Source organism: Podarcis vaucheri, assembly GCF_965113315.1.
Source record: "Podarcis vaucheri genome assembly, chromosome: 3".
NCBI lineage: Eukaryota > Metazoa > Chordata > Lepidosauria > Squamata > Lacertidae > Podarcis > Podarcis vaucheri.
In genome coordinates this window covers 16535933-16561238 of record NC_138761.1, presented here as the reverse complement: position 1 = coordinate 16561238, position 25306 = coordinate 16535933, and the positions used below count along the sequence as shown (strand labels likewise).

The 25306-nt window shown below is 39.7% G+C and overlaps 1 protein-coding gene and 1 long non-coding RNA gene across 4 annotated transcripts in view; one reads left to right on the top strand and one right to left on the bottom strand.

Annotated features, from left to right (window-relative positions):
- The window catches only part of LOC309529703, a 151744-nt gene extending 142393 nt beyond the window's left edge, over positions 1 to 9351 (bottom strand). Inside the window, exon 1 of the long non-coding RNA XR_014218338.1 lies at positions 9338 to 9351. This is a non-coding gene — a long non-coding RNA (uncharacterized lncRNA). The remainder of the gene's footprint in view (positions 1 to 9337) is intronic.
- On the top strand, positions 81 to 24640 carry LOC309529411 (stonin-1-like). Of its 3 annotated transcripts, XR_014218170.1 has the most exons (5): positions 81 to 266; positions 13790 to 15749; positions 21685 to 21887; positions 22822 to 23221; positions 24206 to 24640. XR_014218170.1 is itself a non-coding variant. In XM_082217532.1 (4 exons), the coding sequence occupies exons 2-4, from the start codon at positions 13841 to 13843 to the stop codon at positions 22894 to 22896; spliced, it is 2187 nt and encodes a 728-aa protein (XP_082073658.1). In that variant the 5' UTR covers positions 81 to 266; positions 13790 to 13840; the 3' UTR covers positions 22897 to 24640. The 3 variants fall into 3 exon arrangements, 2 of the variants coding, with proteins under 2 accessions (XP_082073658.1, XP_082073659.1); XM_082217532.1 differs by having other exon boundaries at positions 22822 to 24640; XM_082217533.1 differs by lacking the exon at positions 81 to 266 and adding an exon at positions 2048 to 2333 and having other exon boundaries at positions 22822 to 24640.
- Positions 24641 to 25306: the final 666 nt, after the last annotated feature.

Here is a 25306-nt window from a genome sequence, read left to right as displayed (position 1 = left end):
GCGCGCTGGTGGCTTTTGACAGTTAAAAAAGGAGCGCGAGGGCCGGGCGGGAGGGGGAGGAGGAGGAGGGGGCGGGGCCTCCCGTCCTGAAGTTTTGAGGAGAGAAGGAGGGAGCGGGCGGCGACTCTCTCCTCGGCTCCGCGCCAGGCGAGGCTGGGGTTTGGGTCCCGGCCAGCCTTCCTCCGGGCAGAGTCTTGCCGCCTCCCTTCTCTCCCTGCTGCGTTCCCTCAGTGCGCTCGTCGGAGCTCTGAGAGGCGCCCGCGCCGGTAAGGATGGCGGGTGGCCGCTTCTCCCTTCGGAAAGAGGGGGTGTCTGAGGGGACGGGTGTGAGGGAGGGGAGGGTGCAGCCCCTGTCTGCGCGCGGGGGGGGGTTATAATGGTGCGATTAGCTCTGGGCTTAACGGTCTCACAGGAACTCCCCCCCCCCCAGTTTATATGGCAAATGTGCATTGCTGCTCGGACTTCCAATGGGGTCGGGGGGGGTGAGGGGCTCCTCCTGAAGTTTCTGCTGGTTGGGGGGCTGTGGACCGTGTGGACATCTGCTTCAAATCCCTACCCCGAGAGTATCTATTGGGGGAAATTCGTGGAAGACCCCCCCCCCGCTTCTCTCTCCAGGGGGAGAAGGAGGTGGGGGGGGGACACACGACTTCGTTTATTGCCATTGCCAGCAAGGCAGATGCCTCACACGCGTTTTACTCAATACGTTTTAATAATAATAATAATAATAATAATAATAATAAATTTTATTTATATCCCGCCCTCCCCAGCCGAAGCTGGGCTCAGGGCGGCTAACAACAATCAAAATAGTCCAACATTCTAAAACGTTCATTATAAAATTAATTAAATCAAATTAAAATCAAATGAATGGCAACCATCAAGCAAAATTTTGTGCAGATTGCCAGAGGAGGGGGTCAGGCTGCGCCCTGACAAAAGGCCTGGTGGAACAGCTCTGTCTTGCATTTCTGTTTTGCATCTCACCTCAGTGTTTACATCCCCCCCCCCCCCGCAGAAAAGGATAACGGCGACTTCGCGCATCTGATTCGGTCCGCGAAAATCTTTATGCCACGTTTAGTGCTTTTAAGGCCCCCCCCCCGACGCTCTTTTCGATTCTGTTGTAATTCTCGGTTCGCTTATCTGGGAGAGCGAGCCCCTTTTTAAATTTCTTTTTATTAGTTTCAATTCACTATAGAACAAAAAAACAAAACAGAAAAAGAAAGAACATTACATAGCAAAAAAACACCAACAAATCAAACATGCAATAACTAAACAATACAACAATAACTGACAATAAAGAGCGAGCCCTTTATGGGACATTGTGAAATTTACTTCCAAGTAAAAGTGCACAGGACTTCGGTTGTTCCCTTCCGATTTTAGGGAAGCAGCTCTGTTCCAGCAAGAGTAGTTCTGTGCTGGTGGTTTTACAGCATCTCCTTCGTTTCAAAGTGTGCTTGTAAAATTTAAAGTTGCCCCTCGTTTCAGAGTTTGTGTTTGTGCAAGCACACACTTTGGTTGAGCTGGATATACCACATACAATACATACCTTTTCTTGGGGGGGCGAAAAAAACTATTCTTCCCACTAATACTTAATCTCTGTCGCTTCAAAGGGCAAGACCAGAACCAAGGTGTGGAAAGTTAAAGAAAGCAGATTGTGGCTAAACATTAGAAGAAACATCCTAACAATAAGAGCTATTCAACACTGGAAAAGACTGCCTTCCTTCACTAGATGTATTTGAGCGCACCCATCTGTCAGGGAAGCTATTTCTGCATACTGTGCTGCAGTTCCTATACTAAGCAACGGGTTGGATTAGATGACCTCCACAGTCCTTTCTAACTCTATTAATTCCATTTTCTCCATAGCTGTTGGATGCTGCTTTTATTTCAAGCCTTTCTTTGCTGTTTGACATTACAAGTCACCCCATCCTCTGCCCCCTTCACTAACTGGACTGGAAGAACTGCCATCGCTTTTTCCTGTTCTTGCAGTGGCTAGAAGCTATTTATATCCTTATCATTACCCACCAAAGGTCCGTTCTTAACCTGAAACTGTTCTTAACCTGAAGCACCACTTTAGCTAATGGGGACTCCCGCTGCTGCCGCACTGCCAGAGCACGATTTCTGTTCTCATCCTGAAGCAAAGTTCTTAACCTGAAGCACTATTTCTGGGTTAGCGGAGTCTGTAACCTGAAGCGTATGTAACCCAAGGTACCACTGTATAGGTTATTTTACCTAGTGTTGTCCTGACAACTAAATGGTTTAAAGAATGTCAAAATGATGGCTCCCCACTCCAGTGCTTTGATCCAGAGGTGAATAGGAGGCTATAATCTGTGTTTGTGATTGTGAGTATTTATTTATCTGCTATAAGCATGCTTTGCAAGCAAGGAAAAAAATAGCCCTGCACTGTTCCAGGTGCCTGATTAGGGTGAATTGGCAGTGGCTAAAATGTGTTGGATGACCTTGAGATTGAAATTGTAGGGATGCACTTCATTTGGAGGGTTATGGTTATTTAAAAAAGTAATGTTATAGAAAGTTTGTCCTTTTTCTACACAGTAGAAATACTTGCATTCCAAACACTGCAACTCTGCAGTGAGTGCTTTTTACCTTTAATAACTTATTTGGGAAAGGTTTGTAAATAGCAATCTTCAAGTATTAAATCTGAGGGGTCACTTTCTTTCTCAAAATCCAAAGATTCAGCCTGTCTTCTCCTTCAGGGCCAAACACTGACTTTCTTTTAGGCTTCCTTTCTCTATTATAGGCAATTGTAGTTACCGTATTTTTCGCTCTATAAGACGCTCCAGACCACAAAACACACCTAGTTTTTGGAAGAGGAAAACAAGGAAAAAAATATTCTGAATCTCAGAAGCCAGAACAGCAAGAGGGATCGCTGTGCAGTGAAAGCAGCAATCCCTCTTGCTGTTCTGACTTCTGGGATAGCTGCGCAGCCTGCATTCGCTCCATAAGACGCACACACATTTCCCCTTACTTTTTAGGAGGGAAAAAGTGAGTCTTATAGAGCAAAAAATACGGTACTTTGTGCACTGAATCTGCTACTTTGAAAAGGGTAAAAATGTTTGCAGTTGCCATGTGAATACATTGATACAAAAGTACCAGAATTACTTGTCCCTAAAGATTTGTAGCCATGTTAGCTGGTTGCAGCACAGCTGAAAATTTTAAGGTACCACAAGACTTTGTTTTCCTCCCTGATGGTTGGCTAATGATTTGAGAATGGTGCAAGTTCTTTATCTTGTATTTTCTCCTTTGTTTTCCTTTAACTAGGTGAAGCAAGTGAACAGATGTATTTTGTTTTGGTAGTGATGGATTATTATTTTTCTTGTGGGGAGTGGGAACAAACAGGGGTGGAAAGTGGGATGAAATATATTGGGAAATTAATATTGGAAACAAATAGTCTTTTGGGAGAATCAAAAGGTGAAATGTTTTGGGAGAAGGCTAATTGGCAAATAAATTGTTTTGGGAACCTGGCTTCTGCTTCAGATTCCAACTTTGCTCTGCTCACAGTGTGTTGTCTTGGGCAAGCCACTTTATTTTATCTGGTTCTGTACTCCAGTTTCCAGTACTGGCTCATCAGATATCTCTGAGAAACTTACAAACATGACATGAGGGCAGCATCCACAACTGGTGTTGTGGAAAATCGGGGTGGAGCAGAATTAAGGGAATGCATTGTGGGAGTGGCTTTCTAGCATATATGGGACATATAACAGTCCCAATTTTGGAGGTAATAGCTACCCCTGGTTGTGGGATAACACTGCATTCTTTGACTTTTTGCTAGGTGCTAGCTCAGGAAAGTGTGTTTTCTCTGTTTCAGTATTTTTGAAAGTTAAACAGTGCGCCTGAGTGTTTGTGTGTGTGCTGGCATGCTTCTGTTTGAGTTATTGTATATATTAAACTGTGTACAGTAATAACATCTAATTCGTTTAGCAATCCATAAACACCTTTTATAGGATGGAAGACATGTTAAGAATATGTAGAGCAATTCTCCACCCAAGTTGGGATCAACCATATACAAACTTGTCTACATGTTAGCCAATATATTATAGGTTGTCCACAACTGGCACAAGAGTTAAGTGTCTTTAACTAGGGGCATGCCTGATGAAACAGAGGTTCAGGTAGGGCAGCTAGTTGCCATTAGCTAACCTGCTTTAAAATGATTAGCACAATCTTCCATCAAAAGAGGCAGAAGGGAGGATAGAGGTAATGTTCCAAAAGTGCAGGGATGTTTGATGCCACCATAGCTAGTAACAAATAAATAAATTTATCTTGTTTTACAGACAAGACTCAGGCCAAGAAACTTGCCTAATTGGAGTTTGGCAGGTGTTTGAACCCTGTGCTCCAAATCCAGATTTTTTCACCACTAGTCTGTGCTGAGTTTATTACATCCTATGCTTACAGTCACCATTTAGGTTTGTTATATATTGTTGTACAGAAGCTTTAAAATGATGTTAGCTTCATGAAAACTTTGCAAAACAGTGCCAATATAGTCAACCTCAGAGCAAACAACTTTGTGATAACATTAGTTTCTGATTGCCAAGCTTGGGTCTAAATTTTCAGCTGGCACAGAGCCCCAGAGCTTGCTGTGGTCAACGGGAGTGGAAAATTATGTCTGAAAAACCTCCACAGTGGCAGGAGGGAGCATTTGGCTGTACAAAATGCTAAGAAATGGAGATGTTTTGGAACATCAGCTTTCCACTAACACACTTGAGGGTAGTGGATCACGTGGCTACTTTTTTAAAATACTTGTTCCTTAATTACAAAATTATTAATTTCTGTTCTGCTGCTTTAGAAAGGATAGGTTTTACGGGAGGCTTACTTGTGTTAGTGGCTGTGCTCGAAGTTGTCAGCATTTTCTATTGCCAACCAGTATTCATGGTGGTTAAAATACAGTCAGAAGGGCTGGGAAGAATGACTGTACTAAATTGCTTGCTGACCAGCATTCCTACTTAGTTGCCAGTTAGCTGTTTTTCAAAGCTAGCTTTAGTACTGGGCTTATACAAACTACTAGTGATTATCCATATCCCCCTGTTTTCATTGTTGGTAGGAGCCTTGCCTTCAGCCTATCTGTGGTGAATAAAAGGTCTTGCCAACCCACCATATCTTGGAAGTATACTTTACTAACCAATACTTTGTGTGCAAGGCTGTATGGAGGAGCCAAGAAGTGTTCAGAGATTAACTCTTCCAGTTTCTACCAATATGATTTGCACAAAGGTAGAATTTCCTCATATCAATTTCCTCATATCATTGACGCTACATTGCTATCAACTGATAGCCATCTCAGCTACTCTGATTTAAACTCACTTTAGATTTCAGACAAGCTGACAGCCAAGCTCCTTTATTGTGAAAGGCAGTTGCATTCCAATCATTCTTATTTTTTTGGTCCTATTAGCCAGGGTTGTCTGAACTTTGTATTAAATAAATCAATCAAAAGTCTATACAAAGGTAACCCGTGCACCAAGAAAAATGGAATTATGTTACACTGTTACACAAATCAAGCTGATGTGCCTATATATTTTAACTTTTGTATACTATGTTCTGCTTCTGAGAATAGTGGGAAGGGGTTGGAAAGCCTTTGGCAAAACTAGTTGCGAATTCCAGTTCCTATTCCAATAGGAAAAGCCTACTTTAAATTGTGCCCCGCCTACAGTTGTTTGTTCTTTGTGGGAAAGTATAATTATTTTCAGTTTATTTTACAAATTCATAAACTGCTTCACAGCCTGAGGCCATCAAAGTCATGTACAACAGGATATTCTTTTTTTTAATTAAAATTTTATTGGTTTTTCACAGTTTTTATAAACACAAACAATACACACTACAAACAAACAAGTACGCAAACAAACATGTATAATTTCGTATCCCTTTTTCTTAAACCTTACTTCGCCGACTTCCTCATACCTCCCCTTTCTACATCCCAATTTCCAAACTTATTTCAGCAAATCCTAGCTTTTAGTTTTATCAAATTTTTCCCTTATTCTTTTCTTTTACTTAATCTTTTACAGCTGTAAACCCCTTTTTTCCCTAAAACCTCAACATTTTAGCTGTCATTAATTTTACAATGTTTCTTATGATAGATTTTAAATTTCTTCCAGTCTTCTTCCACCGTCTCTTTCCCCTGGTCACGGATTCTGCCAGTCATTTCAGCCAGTCCTATATAGTCTATCACCTTCATCTGCCATTCTTCCAGAGTGGGTAGATCTTGAGTCTTCCAATGCTTTGCGATGAGTACTCTTGCTGCTGTGGTGGCGTACATAAAAAAAAGTTCTATCTTTCTTTGGCACCAATTGGTCGACAATGCCCAAGAGAAAGGCCTCTGGTTTCTTAGGGAAAGTACATTTAAGCACCTTTTTCATTTCATTATATATCATTTCCCAGAAAGCCTTACTCTTCGGGCACGTCCACCAAAGGTGGTAAAAAGTACCTTCAGTTTCTTTGCATTTCCAACACTTATTATCAGGCAAATGGTAAATTTTTGCTAGCTTGACTGGGGTCATGTACCACCTATAGATCATTTTCATAATATTTTCCTTTAAGGCATTACATGCCGTAAATTTTATACCGGTGGTCCACAACTGTTCCCAGTCAGCAAACATAATGTTATGACCAATGTCCTGTGCCCACTTAATCATAGCTGATTTAACTGTTTCATCTTGTGTATTCCATTTCAGCAACAAGTTATACATTCTTGACAAATTCTTAGCATTGGGTTCTAACAATTCTGTTTCTAATTTTGATTTCTCCACCTGGAAGCCAATTTTCCTGTCCTGTTTATACACCTCCATTATTTGATAATAATGGAGCCAGTCTCGTACTTTAGTCTTCAATTTCTCATGGCTCTGTAGTTTCAATTTATCACCCTGTTGTTCCAAAATTTCCCAATATTTTGGCCATTTAGCCTCCATATTGAGTTTTTTCACAGCTTTAGCCTCCATTGGCGACAGCCATCTTGGAGTTTTATTTTCCAACAAGTCTTTATATCTAGTCCAGACGTTATATAATGCTTTCCTAACAATGTGATTTTTAAAGGCTTTATGTGCTTTAACCTTATCATACCATAAATATGCATGGTATTTATGGTATTTATGTACAACAGGATATTCAATATTCTACCTACACAGCAAATAGTAGCTTCAAGGGGGATGCTTTCTGTATGTGTGAGAAATGATTACCGGTAGTCTACCCACCCTGGACCCTTTCTAAATTGGTGGTTTCTATGGCTGCAACTTTAAAAAAAAGTGGGAGATCTAACTTGCCTGCATTGCATCTTGTTTGGTGTCTGTGATGCTGAATCCTGTGCCCATTTTTAATAATAATAATAATAATAATAATAATAATAATAATAATACACACCTGACTGTGCTGCCCATCCACTTTATGCAGTATACACAAAGAGACATAAGTTTCCATTGATTCTGTATACTTGTGGATTTTCCCTTATACTCAGATGAAACACTCCTTTATCTGAAAAATCATGATGCTGTTAAACTTTTTTTTAAAGCCACCTAAACTAGAAGGCATACAGTATTTGTGAATCTTGAAATGTTTATAACTTGAGGGGTACAAAGTGTGTGAGATGTTCGGCCATGATTTTTATTTCACAAAACTTCTAGAAGTGTTTTTCTGCTTTATGTGTTTTGATGGAAAAGAGAGTATTACTCTTTGGTATAAATAGTTGTGGTTAGGGAAGAGGATAAAAATAGCTCATCAGCCATGGTGAGGCATAGCCAGAAGTTGAACTTAAGCAATATTTGGAATGTAAATCAAACTAGCAGGAAATTCCAAGTTAAGACTGGCATTTTGTCCTTACTTAACACACACATATGAACTTCCTGACTTTTCTCGGTTAATAACTCAAGACAGTTGCATTGCTTTGAGGTTCTTAAGCAGTTCAAACCTAGCAGATTGGTTTTAAAGGGATAGCACTTTTGCATGTAGAAGGAACAGGGTTCAGTCCTAAGGATCATCCAGTTTGGATCTTTGTCAGAAACCCTAAAGGAACAGTGTAGGGAGGAATATTAAAGTGTTGTACACCAGAAATTGTAGGATTGTTGTCTTGACACGCTGTCCTGCTTTAAAAGCAATAAAGTGATAAACTCTTCCCTCTAACTGTTCAGATTGGGAACATGATGCAAATTGCTGAGTGGTCACACCATACAAACACCTGATAAATTTAGCTTTGTGTGTTTTTGGATTATAATCTGCATGCATATTAGTGCTTTACACATACATGGGAGGGTCAGTGATATCTTTCTGCTGCATTTACATAGGTCAAACTTCCGAGAAACTTCGGATTTATGCATGCATCTTTTTGTTTCCTTGAAACATTTTAACTGCCATGTTCAGTGCTTACTATTCAAAGGGTATAATCTTCAAATCTGCATAGGGAAGAGCTGCTTGAATTCAAACTTGATGTTCACTCAAGCTGCCTGTGTGCATGCAGATCTCTCCCCCCCCTGCTGCATTTTACTCAGGTGTACCAGGTCTTGTTTCAGTGCTTTATGCTCTGAATTATAAAGGTAAAGGGACCCCTGACCATTAAGTCCAGTCGCAGATGACTCTGGGGTTGCGACACTCATCTCGCTTTACTGGCCGAGGGAGCCGGCGTACAGCTTGGATTTGGATTTGGATAAATTTATTGTCATTGTCCGTATATACACAGTATACACAACAACGAAAATCAAACACCCACCCAAAGACCGGGTTCACATATACATTTGCACGTATCTCCGAACTCTCATCCTATTTAGACATAATCTATAAAACATAACATAATCCAGAATATAGCATGACCTATTAAAAACATAACATAACCTAAAACCTATCTCATTCCTTCCACTCCCTACTTACTAAACCTTGCAACTGGCCCTGAGATCATTATTTAGTGCAATCAGAGCTCTTGGATAGAAACTATTCAGAAGGCGTGTGGTTCGTGTTTTCATTGTCCTATATCTTCTGCCTGAAGGCAATAGTTCAAAGAAGTTGTGAGTAGGGTGGGTGGGATCTCTCAGAATATTATGTGACTTCTTCAAGATGCGAGACGTGAAGATCTCATCCAGGGTTGGTAGTCGGAGCCCAATAACGTTCTGGGCAATTTTAATTGTTCGCTGTAAAGCTTTTTTATCCGTTTCAGAGCTGCTCCCATACCACGATAATATATTATAGGTTAGGACACTCTCGATGGTACTATGATAATAGGACAGGAGTAGGTGCTGGGATAGATTCAGTCCCCTGAGCATTCTCAGGAAATACAACCTCCCCTGCACCTTCCTCACAACCATATTAACATTTGCAGTCCATGAGAGGTCCTCCGAGATATAAATGCCCAGGTATTTAAAACTACCAACCCTCTCCACTTCCTCGCCATTTATGTGCAATGGTAACAATACACTTTTCTTTCTCCTAAAGTCAATTATGAGTTCTTTGGTTTTTTTGGTGTTAAGCATAAGATTATTTTCTTTACACCATTGAGTTAACCCCTGTACTTCTTTCCTATAAGCAGTCTCATCGTTCTCACTGATGAGCCCCACCACTGTTGTATCATCCGCAAATTTGATGATTGTGTTGGACTTATACAGTGGGGTGCAATCAAATGTGTACAGAGAATAGAGAAAGGGACTTAGCACGCATCCCTGAGGGGCTCCTGTGCTTAATACTAGAGTAGAAGAATAGTAAGGTCCCATTCTCACTGTCTGCGGCCTATCAGTCAGGAAATTCCTTACCCACAGACAGATCTTCTGATGTATACCCAAGTTGGTCATTTTAAGAAATAACCTGTCTGGCAGAATTGTATTGAAGGCAGAACTGTAGTCCACAAACAACAGCCTTGCGTAGGTTCCCTGTCGTTCTAGATGACTCAATACAGTATGGACGGCGATGGAAATAGCATCATCAGTAGATCTGTTTCTTCTGTATGCAAACTGGAACGGGTCTAAGGTGGATGGAAGACTAGCCTTAATATAATCTAGCACCAATCTCTCAAAACATTTCATAACAACAGATGTTAAGGCTATTGGTCTATAATCATTGAGAGATACCACCACTGACTGCTTGGGGACTGGCACTATAATCGATGTCTTCAGGCAGGTAGGGACATAACCCTGCAACAGGGATAGGTTGAAAATGTCCGTAAATACGCCGGCTAATTCTGCAGCACAGTCCCTAATAGCCCGTCCCATGATTCCATCCGGTCCAGCTGCCTTCCTGATGTTAATGCTCCGAAAGGCACGTTGTACGTCACAGGTCTGTAATAAAAGTGGTTGTCTATCAGTAGTAGTTTCTGATAATGTGCTGGTGGCCAATGCTGTAGTGACGGTAGTTCCAGTTCCAGTTCCCTCCTCAAAGCGGCTAAAAAATTGATTCTGGGTCAGCATGACTAAGCTGCTTCTGGCGAACCAGAGCAGCGCACGGAAACGCCATTTACCTTCCCGTCAGAGCGGTACCTATTTATCTACTTGCACTTTGATGTGTTTTCGAACTGCTAGGTTGGCAGGAGCAGGGACCAAGCAACAGGAGCTCACCCCGTCGCGGGGTTTCGAACTGCCAGCCTTCTGATCGGCAAGCCCTAGGCTCTGTGGTTTAGACCACAGCGCCACCAGCGTCCCTTGCTCTGAATCATATTGGTGATTAAAGATGAGCTTGAGCCCACATGCCTAGCAGCTAGCTCTGAGACCAGACCAGACCAGATTCGATTTGATTTATTATATTTCTATGCCACTTTTCATTCAAATGAATTGAAAAGTGGCTTAGTAACAATAACATAAGAGAACATCCCAAATAGATAATATAAAATAATGAAATCGTCTATAAAACACCATTAACAAAACAACTGAAAAAAGATAAACAGCACAATTACAATAAAAGTCATAGAATTCATAAAGTACTACAGCATTCATAATTTATAAAACAATATTAACAACATTAACAAAATAGCAGCCAAAAAGTAAATTAAACACAGTTGAATTCATATACACACACTCCCCATCCCCATGACTCATAATCTTCTATTTTATTCAGTTCATTAAAATACACATACACACAATGCCCATGGCAGCAGCTCCATTCTGAAGGTTCCTAGGGCTGGAGGGTGAGACAAGGCAGATGGGAAAAGCTATTGCCTGGTGGCCAGTAGGGCTGAACAATATACTGATAAATTGTTCAATACTGATTTCTAGACCACATCATGATAACCATTTAAAAACAATTAACCTGGCAATACATCGTGAATCACACCACATGTGTGTCTGTGCAACATGCCTTTGCTTGGAAGCAGCTGGCAGAAAGCACAGTTTCATGAAGCCACTGCTGATGCTGAATCGCTGACTTCCCTCCCAGATGTCACAAAGTAAAAATAAGACCCATCACATTGGCCTGTGTCATTCAGCCTCTTTCCTCCCTTGCTCTCTTCTGTGTGTGTGTGTGTGCGCACGCGCGTGCCTGACTTACTGCATGTCCAATCTCCATGCTCCTTTGCCCAGCCACAAGCCCAATCTTCATGCTCCCCACCTGCCTGATCTCCATGTATCTTTGCCCACGGACACGCCTCATCTCCATGCTTCTTTGCTCACTGGCACACCTGATCTCCATGCTCCTTTGTCCAGCCGCAAATTGTGCTTTAATATTTAATTATTCTGTGGCAGGCTTGTTAGTGATAAAGAGCTCAGGAATTGGAAGAATTAGAAGCTGTAGCTGTGCTTGTGTTTCTTTAAGACCGGCTCCATTTTTCTCCAGAGCTGTTAACTTCATGGTGAAGCAGAATGCCATTCTAATGCAGCAAGTGAAGAGAAAGGTGTTCATGACTCTTGTGGAACTTAACATTTTTCATGAAATCAGAAGGAACAAAAACTGATACATTTAATTAATATGACAGAGCATGTGTGCAAAACCTTAACACCAGAAATTTAATGCAGGGTTCTGCTTTGATCTGTATTAGTACATCTGCTGTCCATAATACCTAAACTGCAAACATGTGCAAGATTCTTTTCCAGAAGGGCAACAGGAAATGGCTTTTGTAAAACAGGGGAAAAAATCACACATATATTAACAGACAAATAATAGAGGTTTTTTGTGGGTTTTTTTGAGTGGGACGGTTTAGAGTCTAGATACCGTTAGACTGTATGCCTGGCCCACTTCTATTCTTGGAATAGCCAAGCTAACTTCCAGATAAGGTGATGGGCTGTTAAGAGGAATAAAGAAAGTGCCTCAGATGATCCCCTTCATCTCTTCTTCTTGCTGTCCCTGGGCCAGTCCATTTCACCCTCTATCCCAAACTGCAAATCAGAGTCCTGCCACAAGTTTTTATCTGGGGACACTTTCTTCAGGATCAGCTGGCCCAATCTCCTTAAGTTGGTGGTCAAGAATTCCCCTCTCTGCTTACTTCCAACATCTCTCAAACGCTTCATGGACCCAAACAAAGGCAGTTAAGCCTCCCAGTGGCTCTTGCCCCCCTCCCAATTCCACAGCACCCTGGGCGATGCTGGCAAAGTAATAAGTGATAACTGTAATTCTGTTGACAGGCATAGGAATAGACACCACAGAGAAGGATTTCATCTGGAAAAAGTCTATCTTATTGTGTTTATTGGCTAGAGCATTAAATACTTGGCAACTTGCAAAAACTAGAATTCCAAAAAGGAATTCAAACCATTTGTTCTTGAGCATTACACTAAAATAATTGGGACTACACTATATTGTATATAATCCTGAAGCCCTTTACTAAACAAATATTTTATATTATCTCCATGCTTCTTTAGTATATTGCATTTTGTAAAAAAAATGTTTTGGGAATAATTGCCTTTATAACCCTGATGAAGAGGGACCAAATTAAGTGTTGTCTCAAAACTGCATTAGCAGAGGAAACAGAATTGTAATTATGAACAAGCTCCTGATTGAAGCATATGATTAAGAAATTAAGGCTTCTTTTCATATAATATCAGTGTGGGTGTATGCACGCACTTACCAGTAAATTCAGGTTGTACAATGATAGTTGATTTGGCAGTCTTGCAAAACAAATCTATTCCCCTGCCATGGCCTTTTTGTGATAAGGAAAATGCACTGAAAAGTGTGTGATAAAGATTTCTTGACTCAGCATCGTCTAACCTCCCCACAAATAAATTGGAATGAATGCTCAGTTAATAGCTGTCATTGTCTAAGCTCTCTGCAAACTTTATGCAAACAATACAATAATGAATCCTCTACTGTATAAGCAAGCTGTTTGGAAGTGCCCACGGACACTAGGATACAAATATCGCCCACAAATATGTTTTCTTTGTATGCCTATCAAAATAAGCTCTTGCCTTGTATCCTTGGTTTTTGTAGCCACTGATAATACAAGCTTGTCAATATCAGCAATCCGGGGTAGAGAAAATGCCTTTCTTTTTTTTTGTCCCTACCCTGCATTATCGTAAATTACTGCAAATAAAGTAGAAATATATTGCATATCCATATTTGTATAAGGTGAGTCCCCACAATTTTTTTGGCTATTCAGAATTGGTTGCTCCCTTTTGGGTTTGTCATCTTTGCCATTCATTAAGAACCACTAGGCTCCAAGGTATAAGATGTCTAGGGCTGATGAAAATATCTATTATGCTCATTTAAAATCAGTTTCACTATTCTAGCCATAAAACCCTGGGAGTTACAGTTCTGGGAGAGTGCTGTGGTTTGGAGGTTCTCCAGTTCATTCACAATCACAATTTTAAGGATTCCTCGAAGGCTTGAAACTGGTCTGTCATGGGGATGTGCTCTTAGAAAGATAGTCCACATTTTCTTACACATTCCATTTTCTCTTTTTAAACAGATGATTTGCAAGTGAGACTTCAGCTGTGTATCTCCAACTTGTTCCAACAAGATGTTTACAACGAATCCTGCAAATTGGGTTACATTTGAAGATGAACCCCTATTCCATTCTCCTCAGAAAGCAGGGGGAAGTCATAGTGCCTGCAAAGCAAACGGGCTTAAACTCCATCTGCCTAAAATGCCTGATTCCTTGAGCCAATCTCCATCTTCCAGCAATACTCCTCTCTCCTCTCCTGTAGTTGACTATTACTTTAGCCCTGGACCTCCTAGCAATTCTCCACTATGTACACCCACTAAAGATTATTCGGTCAGCCCTTTATTTTCAAAATCAGGAATTCAGCACCTTTATCCTATTCCAGAGTTGTCATCCAACATTAATATTCTGCCAGTGGGTGGGCCATCTTCTCAAAAACTTACTGGTACCTCGCAGGCTCAGCATCACTCAGAATGTTCAGTCTCAGAGCCATTAAATGGTGCAAATGCCACTCATCAGGAAAGCACAAAGAAATCAGAAGATTCCCTGGAATCAGAAACATTCTTCCAATACATTCAGAATGACTGTGCTTTTGCTAGTCCATTTTGGTCAGAAGATTCACCAGATACATCCATCAATGTGCACAAAAAGGATGCAAACCTTGAAAAGGATAGTGGCTCTTCCAGTGAAAAGGACAGGTTCCCTGATCAGAAAAGTCTCAATCAGGGATCATTCCACTATATTTGTGAGAGGCTTGAGCACTTGCAAACTGATACTTCAGATAATGAAAGGACTCTGACAGCCATGCCATACATGTATACAGGAGATGTTTTTTCTTCGTTTCTTCCACACAGCCTCTTCAGCAGCCAAAGAAAAGATGGCTGGCCTTTCATGTTGAGGATTCCCGAAAAGAAGAATATGATGTCATCAAGGCAGTGGGGGCCTATATACCTTAAGGTCTTACCTGGAGGAATCCTACAAATGTATTATGAAAAGGGCCTTGAGAAACCTTTCAAAGAATTTCAGCTGCAGCCATTTTGTAAACTTTCAGAACCCAAGCTAGAGAACTGCAGTATCTCTGGGAAAATCCATACTGTGAAAATTGAGCATGTGTCTTATGTGGAGAGAAAGAAGTATCATCCCAAAGCTGAAGTGGTTCATGAACCAGAGATAGAACAGATGCTAAAGCTGGGAACGACTGATTACAATGACTTCACTGACTTCCTGGTGATAGTGGAGGAAGAGTTAATGAAGCTTCCTGTTATTTCAAAACCAAAAAAACACTATGAAGAACAGGAAATGATCCTGGAGATAGTGGACAACTTTACAGGGAGGATCACTAAAGCAGAAGGGAAGCTAGTTGAAAGTTCTGTCATCACCCATATTTATTGCTTGAGTTTTGTGAATGGAAACTCTGAGTGTTTTTTGACGCTGAATGATCTGGAGCTTCAGAGGAAAGATGAGCACTACTTTGAAAAGCATGCGAAAAAATGGATTGAAATCATTGACTATCACTTCCATCAATGTGTGAAAAAACAAGAATTTGAGCAGTCAAGGATAATTAAATTTACACCTACAGAAGGCTGTAGGTTAGAACTGATGCGTTTCAGGACATGGTATAATGGAGCTGATCTTCCATTTTCTGTCAAGGCCATGGTGGTAGTACAAGGAGCTTATGTTGAACTGCAAGCTTTCATAAACATGTCCTCTTCTGCTCTGACTTCAGTGCATTCAAATTCCATGAAACCCTGTGAAAGTATTATGGTACACTTTCCTATTCCCTCGCAGTGGATTAAAACTCTTTGGACCATGAACCTCCAAAGACAGAAGTCTCTGAAAGCAAAAATGAACAGAAGAACATGTCTTGGCTCTTTAACTGAGATTGAATCTGATCCTGTAATACAGGTCTCAATTGGAACAGCTAAATATGAAAGTGCCTATAGAGCTATTGTGTGGAAGATTGACAGACTTCCAGATAAAAACTCAAGTAAATATTTTTTTATATATAAAGATTTTTTCTAAAAATGGTATAAAGCTGTGCTGAAAGGGAATTGCATTTTCTCAGAGTGGGTTAACAATATGACGACTCCAGAGATTTTACTGGCCAATTGATTAAAATGTATGGCATGAAGGCTGCAGATGGTGAATTGTGTGTGCTATTGAACTGGGAAAAAGAAAGACACTCTTGATATAGCACACATTCCTGTGCTTTAGAAATCTGAATATTTTAACCACACCAACCTAACAAAGCAGCTTTGATAGGTGCTTGATTCAAGCCAACTGATAATTAGGCCTGCTTTTCACATTCCGTTTAAGAAGTCTTGGCACCTTCATATTTGAAAGTGTTTATTTTGTTTCATTCATATTCTGGGATTTTGCTTTATTAGATCCAGGAATCAAACTCCCTCTCTCTAGGTGGCTACAATTCACTGCATGTACTACAGTGTATATTGATACAGTATTGGAAAAGGAAGTGTGTAGGGGGAAAAATTTATAAATTGTTCTGGAACTGGTGTCTTTCCATCTTGGACATCCATATAAATTTGATATCACCTTTACAGGTATGAAGTGCATCTCTGCATCTTCAAAAGTATGCAAAATGTAAAAAAAAAAAAAAGAATTTCATGTTAGATTGCAGGAAGAAATTCTGTTGTCCTTGGAAATGGCAATGCATAGAAGCCATTCTACGACTGATCTTTTGTATTACTTTGAAGGTGATATAAGAATATAATTTACTTATGGTCCACAGACAACGAATATAAAAAGTTACAGAATGAAAAATATGTATAATCATTAAAAGCAAAAATGAGAAAGTAATAATAGCTTGTCTAATTGCTGTTTTTAGAAATATTGCAACTTACTGAGAAATTTAAAAATAAAGACCTCCATAAAATGATAAGGAGGAGGTACACATGGAAACATACAACAGCCTTTTTTACTTTCATGTTGCATACTCATTTGTGTGTACCGCACACTAAAAATAGCATATGTTTAAAAAAATGTATTCTGTTAGCTGTTGCATTATATTTGCTAAGTAAAAGCAGAATCATGCAGCATAGTTATCGGAAAGAGCCAAAGTTCAACACATGGCAGTGAAACCCCACACCTCATTTTGTAGTATGAATTCTTCCAGTACAGTGGTACCTTGGTTGTCAAACTTAATCTGTTGCAGGAGTCCATTCGACTCCCGGAACCATTCAAAAACCAAGGCACGGCTTCTGATTGGCTGCAGGAGCTTCCTGCACTCAATCGGAAGCTGCGCAAGCCACGTCGGACGTTCAGCTTCCGAAAAATGTTCACAAACTGGAACACTCATTTCTGGGCTTGTGGCGTTCGGGAGCTGATTTGTTCAGAAGCCAAGCCGTTTGACAACCAAGGTAGCACTGTAAATGAATTGGAATAATTAGTTCTGTGGCATCTCTTATTCTTCCATGTTGTTTCTTTAGAAAGCTCAGACCAGAGACAAACACTGCTTAAGTATGCTTAATCAGTGTTTGTCTCTGGTCTGAGCTTTCTAAAGGAACAACATGGTAGAATAAACGATATATTTATGCAAAATAGAACTTTTTGTGGTATTTCTGGTTCTGAATTTTGGAAATATGTGGTCTGGAGTGCAGATTGTAAAGAATATTTTTCACTCTATCTACTGACATAGCCTCTATCAACCAAAAGAGAGCAGTATTGTAACAGTTAGATGACTGTACTGCCAGCCTTTTCTTGAGATTCTTGAGTTCTGTTAAGTCCATTGCAGCTGACATACTAGATCTACTTTGGAAAGAAATATCCTCTAGTGCTATGCTGGTGGACTAGCTAATGCATTCAGTCCATGTTAGTGCTGGAATATCCACAGTGACAAGAGACGGCCTCCAGTTACACTTCTGTTCTACTAATATTTCATTATATAAATATCTAGTGTAGCACAAGCACTCAAGCTTTTTATCATGGCCAAGTATGCTATAACCTTTCCACCAGTGATAGGGGAAGTGATCTAATATAATACAGGATATAATCCTGTATATGCCTGCTCAGCAGTAAGTTCTGTATTTCAGTCTTAGTTGAAATTGAAGGTGTGGAGCAGTTTGAGATTATATATGGTCCTGTTGGTTTGTGTTTTCAACATACAAAAATAACTTTTAAAATGATGTAGCTTTAGTAATAATTTAAAATACTCTTCTATAATTATGATTTAAAAAATACTGCTATGAAGGCCTGTTCATATGACAGTCAGGTCCTTGGCTATGGGAAAAGCCTGCATAGAATGGCTCCATTTGGTTGCCAGCCAGCCAGTCATTGAGAGTCATTAGGGAGTTGGCTGTCACATTCTTCAGTAACATAATAATAGAGTGCAGCCCTATATGTTGTATATTGCAGTAGGCAAGCCTTTCAGGGTATAAAGGTATAAATAATAGTAACTTGAGTTTGCATCAAAATAAAGGAACTGAAACCATCAGGTGAAAGGTACATTGGCTATTGTAACAATCTGATTTCAGGAGTACACCGGGGTATATGATTTAAACCCACTTTGTATGTGGTGGCACACACATACATACATACATACTTGCTAGCTCTCTGGAGGAAAGAAACATTATGCATGAAGTATCAGACACTTAGTGTCCTTTGGTGATTAGGATGATTCATCTCTTCCAGGAATGTATGTAGGTATATTTGTGCATTTTAAAAATGCTGGGGATGAGACAGATGAAAATATCATAACTTTAAAACAACTCTTTAACTAATACAAGGACTAAGTTTCCCTTTGTCACTGTAGTGGGGTAGATTTAAAAATTGCATAAGAGCAAAGTTAAGTGAAAGTGTTACTTGGAAGAGTTGCTAGCGATAGATAAATAATGGATTTCCCCTGCACTGGAAAAGATTTTAAATTTGAAACAATTGTAATCAATTATGAAAGTGAAGTCTGCTTATTGTTTAATCTAAAGGTCAAACGAGGGAAATAAGATAAGGCCTAGCTCATATGCATGTTTCCAGACTACAGTATAGCATAGATAGCAAGACATTTGCAATTTTTGAGAGGCCACAGCCAACATTGCTATGCTGTTGTCGTGTCATAGCCCTCTTCAAATGTTTAGCTTACACAATTAATGTATGTGTTTATGGAGGCATGGAGTCTTTTAGCATCTTCCTATGTGACACATTTTCCCCAATTTGACAAAAGGAAAATTGAGTCTGCAAGCAAGGTCTTCAAGTCCCTGGGTTCAGTCTGGAATATATAGTAATGAAAATGAGTGAGATTCAATGTTGTGTGAATGGGTGTTCATCCAGAATGCATAAAGTTTCCACTACCAAAACAAATACAGCTTTGCATGAGGAAAAGAATGACAGCTTGCTAATAGCTTTCTAAAGCAAGGCCATTGTTGATAGGATGTAAATATGGCAGAAATGTGACTTTAACTCAAAACTATGGGAGAAATGTGACTTCAAATCCAAATTGAAACAACGATCCCTTAACCACAATCTTTCTTAATCATTTTTAAATGAAATCACATGGGGTCTAGTTCCTAGATTATTTTCACATTGGATTTTCCAATAACTGCTGGTAATATGTCTGCCTTGTTCCAGGAAATGCTTTCATGGCAGCATGGCCTCACTGCTCTTCTTTTCAAGTTTATAGTAAATTGTTAAAGGATTTGATATAATAGAGAACATAAGCAAACAAAATTAAGAATAAAAATCCCACCCCTGGTCTAATACATGCTGTGAGCGGTCAATGTGGAATGCCAAATTGAGCTCTTGAGTGTTTATTTTATGGGATTTCTAGTTGGTTGGTTTCCATATCAGTTATGATTATTAGGTAACAATTCATGGAACTCCAACGGTTGCCTGAACAGTTGGACACTCTGCTTACATAACATTACCTGGCATTTATAGGGACAATTTCCTAAATGTTATTTCCCTATATTCCCCTCCTTTTTATTGTGCTGTTGCATTTCCCTCCTATTGCAAATGAAAAGATCTGAGGCTGGGAGAGTGTCTTTGAAGTGGGAACAGTGAACTACTGTATAAAGTAGTAATAAGATTGTGAAGTGAAAAATAGGGCTGCTGCCTCCTTAAAGTTTTAGTTGATCGACCCTATGCATTACAGTACTAGAATAATTAAGTATGCATACATTAGCATTTTGAGTAAGAAACATTTTTCTGCATACTTTTTGTTTTTTTAGATGGCATATGTATGAATTTCAACATTTTAAGTCAGTCCCTACTGTGTAAGAGAGGAGAGGGAATACTACTTCTAAGTTGGCGCCTGCCTCCTGCTGTTTTTGTATTAGAAATCTTTCCTTTTCTGCCTGATTAGAAAAGATGCCCTGATTACTTGGCTAAATGTACATTCCTAATCAAGTGCTGGATAAATATAAATAGTGTTTAAAAATTGGGTGAAACATTGTATGCAGATGCCTCCATTAAAACCTCATTGGGCGATGTTTGTGGGAGAGGATGCAGAGACAGGAAGAGAGAGGCTCACTCCTCCCCACACTTGCCACAAGACTCTTATGCTAGATTGCTTCTACTTTGAAGCTGCTTTTTATTTCAAAAAGGATCAGTTTAGGTTGAAGTACACATGTTTGTGTGTACTATATCCTTCACTGAAGATAAAATTCCCAGTTTACTTCCTCTTTCTGATACCCAAGACATACTTCACTGCATATTTTAACATACCCATTATGGAATTTTAATGATTACCCATATACTTAAGATGCATTCTAAAGTAAATTCCATCAGATTCAGTTGAATCATAAGCATCTTCACTGAATCTCTGCTAGAGGCTTATTGTAGAAGCACCTGCTGTTTGATGATGTCAAATCCTGTATCATTAATTTTAAGCCTCAGATCCTCAGGCATCCTGGCCAACGTTTTCATACATTGGCAAAGCTTTGTGAAGACTAAAACCTCTTGGTGGTTTAAACAGCTCTCAGTGAAGTTTTTTGGGTTGCTCTTAGATGAACAAAGTTTGCACGTTAATGGAGTACAATAAGCCCGCAGATTATGCACATTTAACTTGCGCAAATTAAGATTTACGCACTTGGCAGAGAAAAAAAAGTGGGAAGAGGGCGGGTGACCAGGGAAAAAAGATTTTGGCAATCCCACCCACCATTGAACCCAATATGTTTTGACGTGATTTTGGCTTTAGGCGTGATTTCCGGAACATAACCCTTGCATAAGTTGCGGACTTAGTGTAATTGCCTTAATTCTTTTCTTGCTTGCTTCTGCAGGGAGCTTTTTGCTATAGAGGCATTCACAAAATAAATAGAATCTGTGTGCTTTAATGACTGTAGTTTTCTAAATAGTTGCCACTGAGAAAGGTGATGCCTTAAGGTTGTAGCCAGTGCTAGTCATACTCAGAGTAGACCCATTCAAATTAATGTCTTTGGCTAAATTAGCTCCCTTAATTTAAATGGGTCTATGCAACCTATAAAGTATAACTGTCCGTGCCTGAACCGGAGCTTCTGTTTCTTTATCAACCATACTGACAACCATATTGTCAAACCATATTGGTACATTGGTGTACAAGTGACTACGCTCTGACAGTAACTTGCAGATGGGGAAATTAAGGGGCAAAAGCCCATGTGGACTATGTGTTAGAATGAAGGTGTTTGGTGGGGATTACTGCTGATGGAGTATACTTGAAATGGTGAATAATTTCATGTAATATTGAGCTGTTTGTGATGGTGAATTATAAAAGTGTTTCTAGCCTTCCGAGATACAAAGAGCAGCTTTGAATGGGAGCAAATGCTCCTTTTTAAAAACCAGGCATTGATGGTGCTTGTGACCTGCTGAGCTACTTTCCTCTTTCATTGGGTTGCTCTACTTAAACACAGTTTAGCAAAAACCTCCAGTAACTTGATTGTTCTCTCAGCTACTTGTCTTGGCTAAAATTCCTGTGACATTCCCTCCATCCTTTTCTCAAGGTCCAGATCATCCGCACAGTTTGTCTTACAAGCTAGAACTTGGATCGGATCAGGAAATCCCCTCTGATTGGTATCCCTTTGCCACAGTGCAGTTTGTGGTGCCTGATGCATGTGCTTCCGGAACTGAAGTTAAATCATTGGGCATCGAGAGTGACATCCAACCCCAGAAACATGTGATACATAAAGCATGTTACAACTGCCAGGTAATCTTCTTGTCCTCTTGTTTTGATTTTTAGCCTGATGGAGCATCAAGGCAACAAAGCAAGTCAGGCAGCTATGCAAGGAAAAGCTTGGTATCACCCATTTATTTATTAAAGCATCAGCTAAAATGGTCACAAAGGCACAATAAAGGCATTCTGGGCCACGAGCTAACTCTCAGTAGGGTGTATCTTGTAAAAACCTATAGCTCAAGAACTGAATCTTAGAGACGTTAAGCCTGTAGGAACTTGAGTTTTCAGTTCTACTGTAGCATGGCAGCTTTGAGGGACTGCAGTAAAATGCAAAGATAAACCTATTTTGGGACAGGGGGGTAAGGAAACTGAAATATAGTTTCATACCGTACAGACTTAGCTAGTGAAAAAGCAGTTTGAAACTGAAACGTGTAGGGTTAGCTTTCAACTCAAACTCAGAGTAGGATTCTGTTTACTGAAGATTGATACTTGCACTGCAGAAAATTGATACATGTTTTACCTATTATGTTGTTAGTTTTTAAATTTCTGCTTCAGTATTGATTGTTTTATATTTATAGCATTGTAACCTAGGGTCCTAGGACAGAGGGTAGGATGTAAGTTTAATCAATATTTTTATAATAGTATTTACTTTTCCTCTTGTTCTTATATTTTGTTTTCTACTTGGGGTATGTATCTGATGAGGTAGATTTTGATAAACCTCATGCACTCTGCAACTTTTAATTTGCAACAAAGTGCTGCAGGATTTCTTGTGTTCTTATGCTATAAACAAACATGGCTTCTACACTAGCAGGTGATTGCTGGTTACACAAGTCCCGGTTCATTATTGTCATCTAATTTTTAATAGGATTAGAATGCTAGCTATTGGCTCACTGGGTATAGTGTCAAGAGCTTCAGTAATGTTACTGCTTTGTAAAAAGAATACAACCTTTTTGCTTTCATATTACAGGTTGAAATTGAGAAGAAATGGATAAGGCTTGATGGCGAAGATTCCAATAAATGTGGCAGTTGTCAAATGCAGTAGTGAGGAATCGAACTGAAGAGTCTGATGTGCTGCTAGGACTGTGGGGGAAAGTGCTTTATATATTGCCTCCAAATGAGTTTGCAAGGCCGTGGACTTCAGCATATTCTCTGCAGTTTGTCACGTTGAAAGACCAGATACCATTGGAAGTTTGTGCTCCTAACTTTTAGCTTACTGACCAATGTTATCCTTTAAAAAGCTAAAGCACACAAAGTCAATTCACAGTATCTTGAAAATTAGTGGCACTTGATATGAACTCTTGTAAGGCAGTTGCCTATGAAGCATTTAGACTTAACATCAAATATATATTTTGCCGTGGTCCAGAAAGGTAAATTATAAATTTCAAACTAAGTTATGTATTACAGTAAGCCTGCAACTTATGTGGGGGTTATATTCCGGGGATTGCACTTAAAGCCAAAATTGTGTACAGTCCAAACACATGGGGTTCAGTGTCGGGTGGGATTGCCAAAGTCATTTTTTATAGAATCATGGAGTTGGAAGGGACCCCAAGGATCATCTAGTCCAACCTCCTGCAGTGCAGGAATAAGCAGCTGCCCCATACAGGGATCCAACCTGCCTCATTGGCGTTATCAGCACCATGCTCTAACCAACTGAGCTGTCCAGGCTGATTCCTGGAACCCCACCTTTCCACTCCCTTTTTTTATTTTTTTTATTTTTTGCCATGAACACATAACTGAATGTAAACAAGTTAAACATGCATAAGTTGTGGATAAACTGTATATATATTTGTAGGTACTTTGTGAATGTATTCATATGTCTTACTCTTCCCAGTATTGGTAAATAATGCAAGCCTAAAGTATATTGAAAAGGGGTGTCATTTGGCAGAGCAGATAAGAGTTTCAGTGGCTCATAAATGGGATCTTTTTGGATGATTCCACTATATTATTCCTGTACAGTGGAATATATGTATGGAAAATGTTACTTTTGAATCCCAAATCTACACTGGCTTTTCAGAATAGTTCCTGTCAGGAATTTAATTCATTGCTTTCAGCATTTCTTTGAAATCTACTGCATACATTCTTCCACACAGGAAGACACACCATGTTTCAAATAGCTAATAAGTGCTGCTCTTTTGGCCTCTCCTGTTTGAATCTGTAAATGGAAGTTTTTTCCTTTCGTTCTTTGGAAGGGGACTCTGCCTGGGCTCATTGGGGGGGGGGGAGGCATTGTGGGTAATAAAAATTCTTGACCTGAAAGGATGAGGCAAAGTTTTCATTTCAGGATCTTGGACAGAACAGAGTTATTTTTAACACATTGCCAACTATTATGAATTATTTTGGATCTCCAACAGGAACAGATGTTAGATCTGGAAGAAAAGCATGTCCTGAATTGCTAGTCAAAGAAGCTATAAGATCCAGGAGACTCCAGAAGAACGTGGAAAGCGAGATGTTCCTTTGCGTTGCCAGCTGAGCTAGAGTTTGCTTAAGGGGTGTGCCACAGAAGACTTCTAAGTCTGAAGGAAATATGAAACTGTAAATGCTTTGACAATCACCTTAACCTTTTAGATGCTGACTTTTAAGCTTGTAGGACAGTTCTAATTGTCCCCTTATGGGAGACATCATCTTTGTCCTTTGCTTTTTGAGGCCTTTCTAGTATATTCTAGAAGCCAGAGAAGTGTCTGTCTCTGTTTTAATCTGTATTGATGGATTTCTGCTTTATTGCGATTGCTCTAGATGATATCTTTGCTGTGTGTCTTTTTGAAATAAAGCTGTAATAGCATACTTCATCTCACTTTAATATTTTGTCCCTGCTGCAGATATTAAATATGGACCTTAACACTTCAGCTAATTCGCCCCAAAGGGAAAATGATTTAGAATAAATTGAGTTTTATTAATCTGGGAAAACATAGTTTATATTATAATTCCAGTTCAATGGAAGTGGATATTAAGTTACAGTCTCAATTCTCTATGTAGCTTTGTCCCAACAGTTAATTTTGAAGATACAACAGCTTCTCTAATCTCATTTTACTAGTAAATTGTCTTGAAATGTCAAAAGAGCCTTTAGGTGATAATAGCTCTGGTATATGCTGTTTGTTAGATGGATGGATGGGTTTTTTTGGTCTCAGAGGAGGAAAAATGTTGGTTCTTGCTTTAGGTCATATTGAGGCTCAAATACTAGCCAATTTACCTTTCACATTTAGTCTGTCATTTTCAAGCTCATCTGATAGCTCAAACCCCATTTATTCCAACAGGATTCAGTTGTACTCTGGTATAGAAAAACATAACCCTTTCCAGATTTTTAAGGGTGGCAAATGCATTTTGGAAAAGGGAAATGCATCTTGTCTCCAGCGCAGCATTCCAGAGGTCGAACTCTTCATTTTAAATCATTGGCTGAAGAGAACTGTGCACACCGTCACTTGTGAAGGGTGGTGCAACTGTGTTGCTTTGCATAC

Bases quoted from the DNA above. Each gene is read 5' to 3' on its own strand.
- LOC309529411 (XM_082217532.1), top strand. From the start codon at position 13,841: ATGTTTACAACGAATCCTGCAAATTGGGTTACATTTGAAGATGAACCC. The intron at 15,750-21,684 runs GTAAATATTTTT...CCTTTTCTCAAG, and splicing joins ACTTCCAGATAAAAACTCAA to GTCCAGATCATCCGCACAGT. The intron at 21,888-22,821 runs GTAATCTTCTTG...TTCATATTACAG, and splicing joins AAGCATGTTACAACTGCCAG to GTTGAAATTGAGAAGAAATG.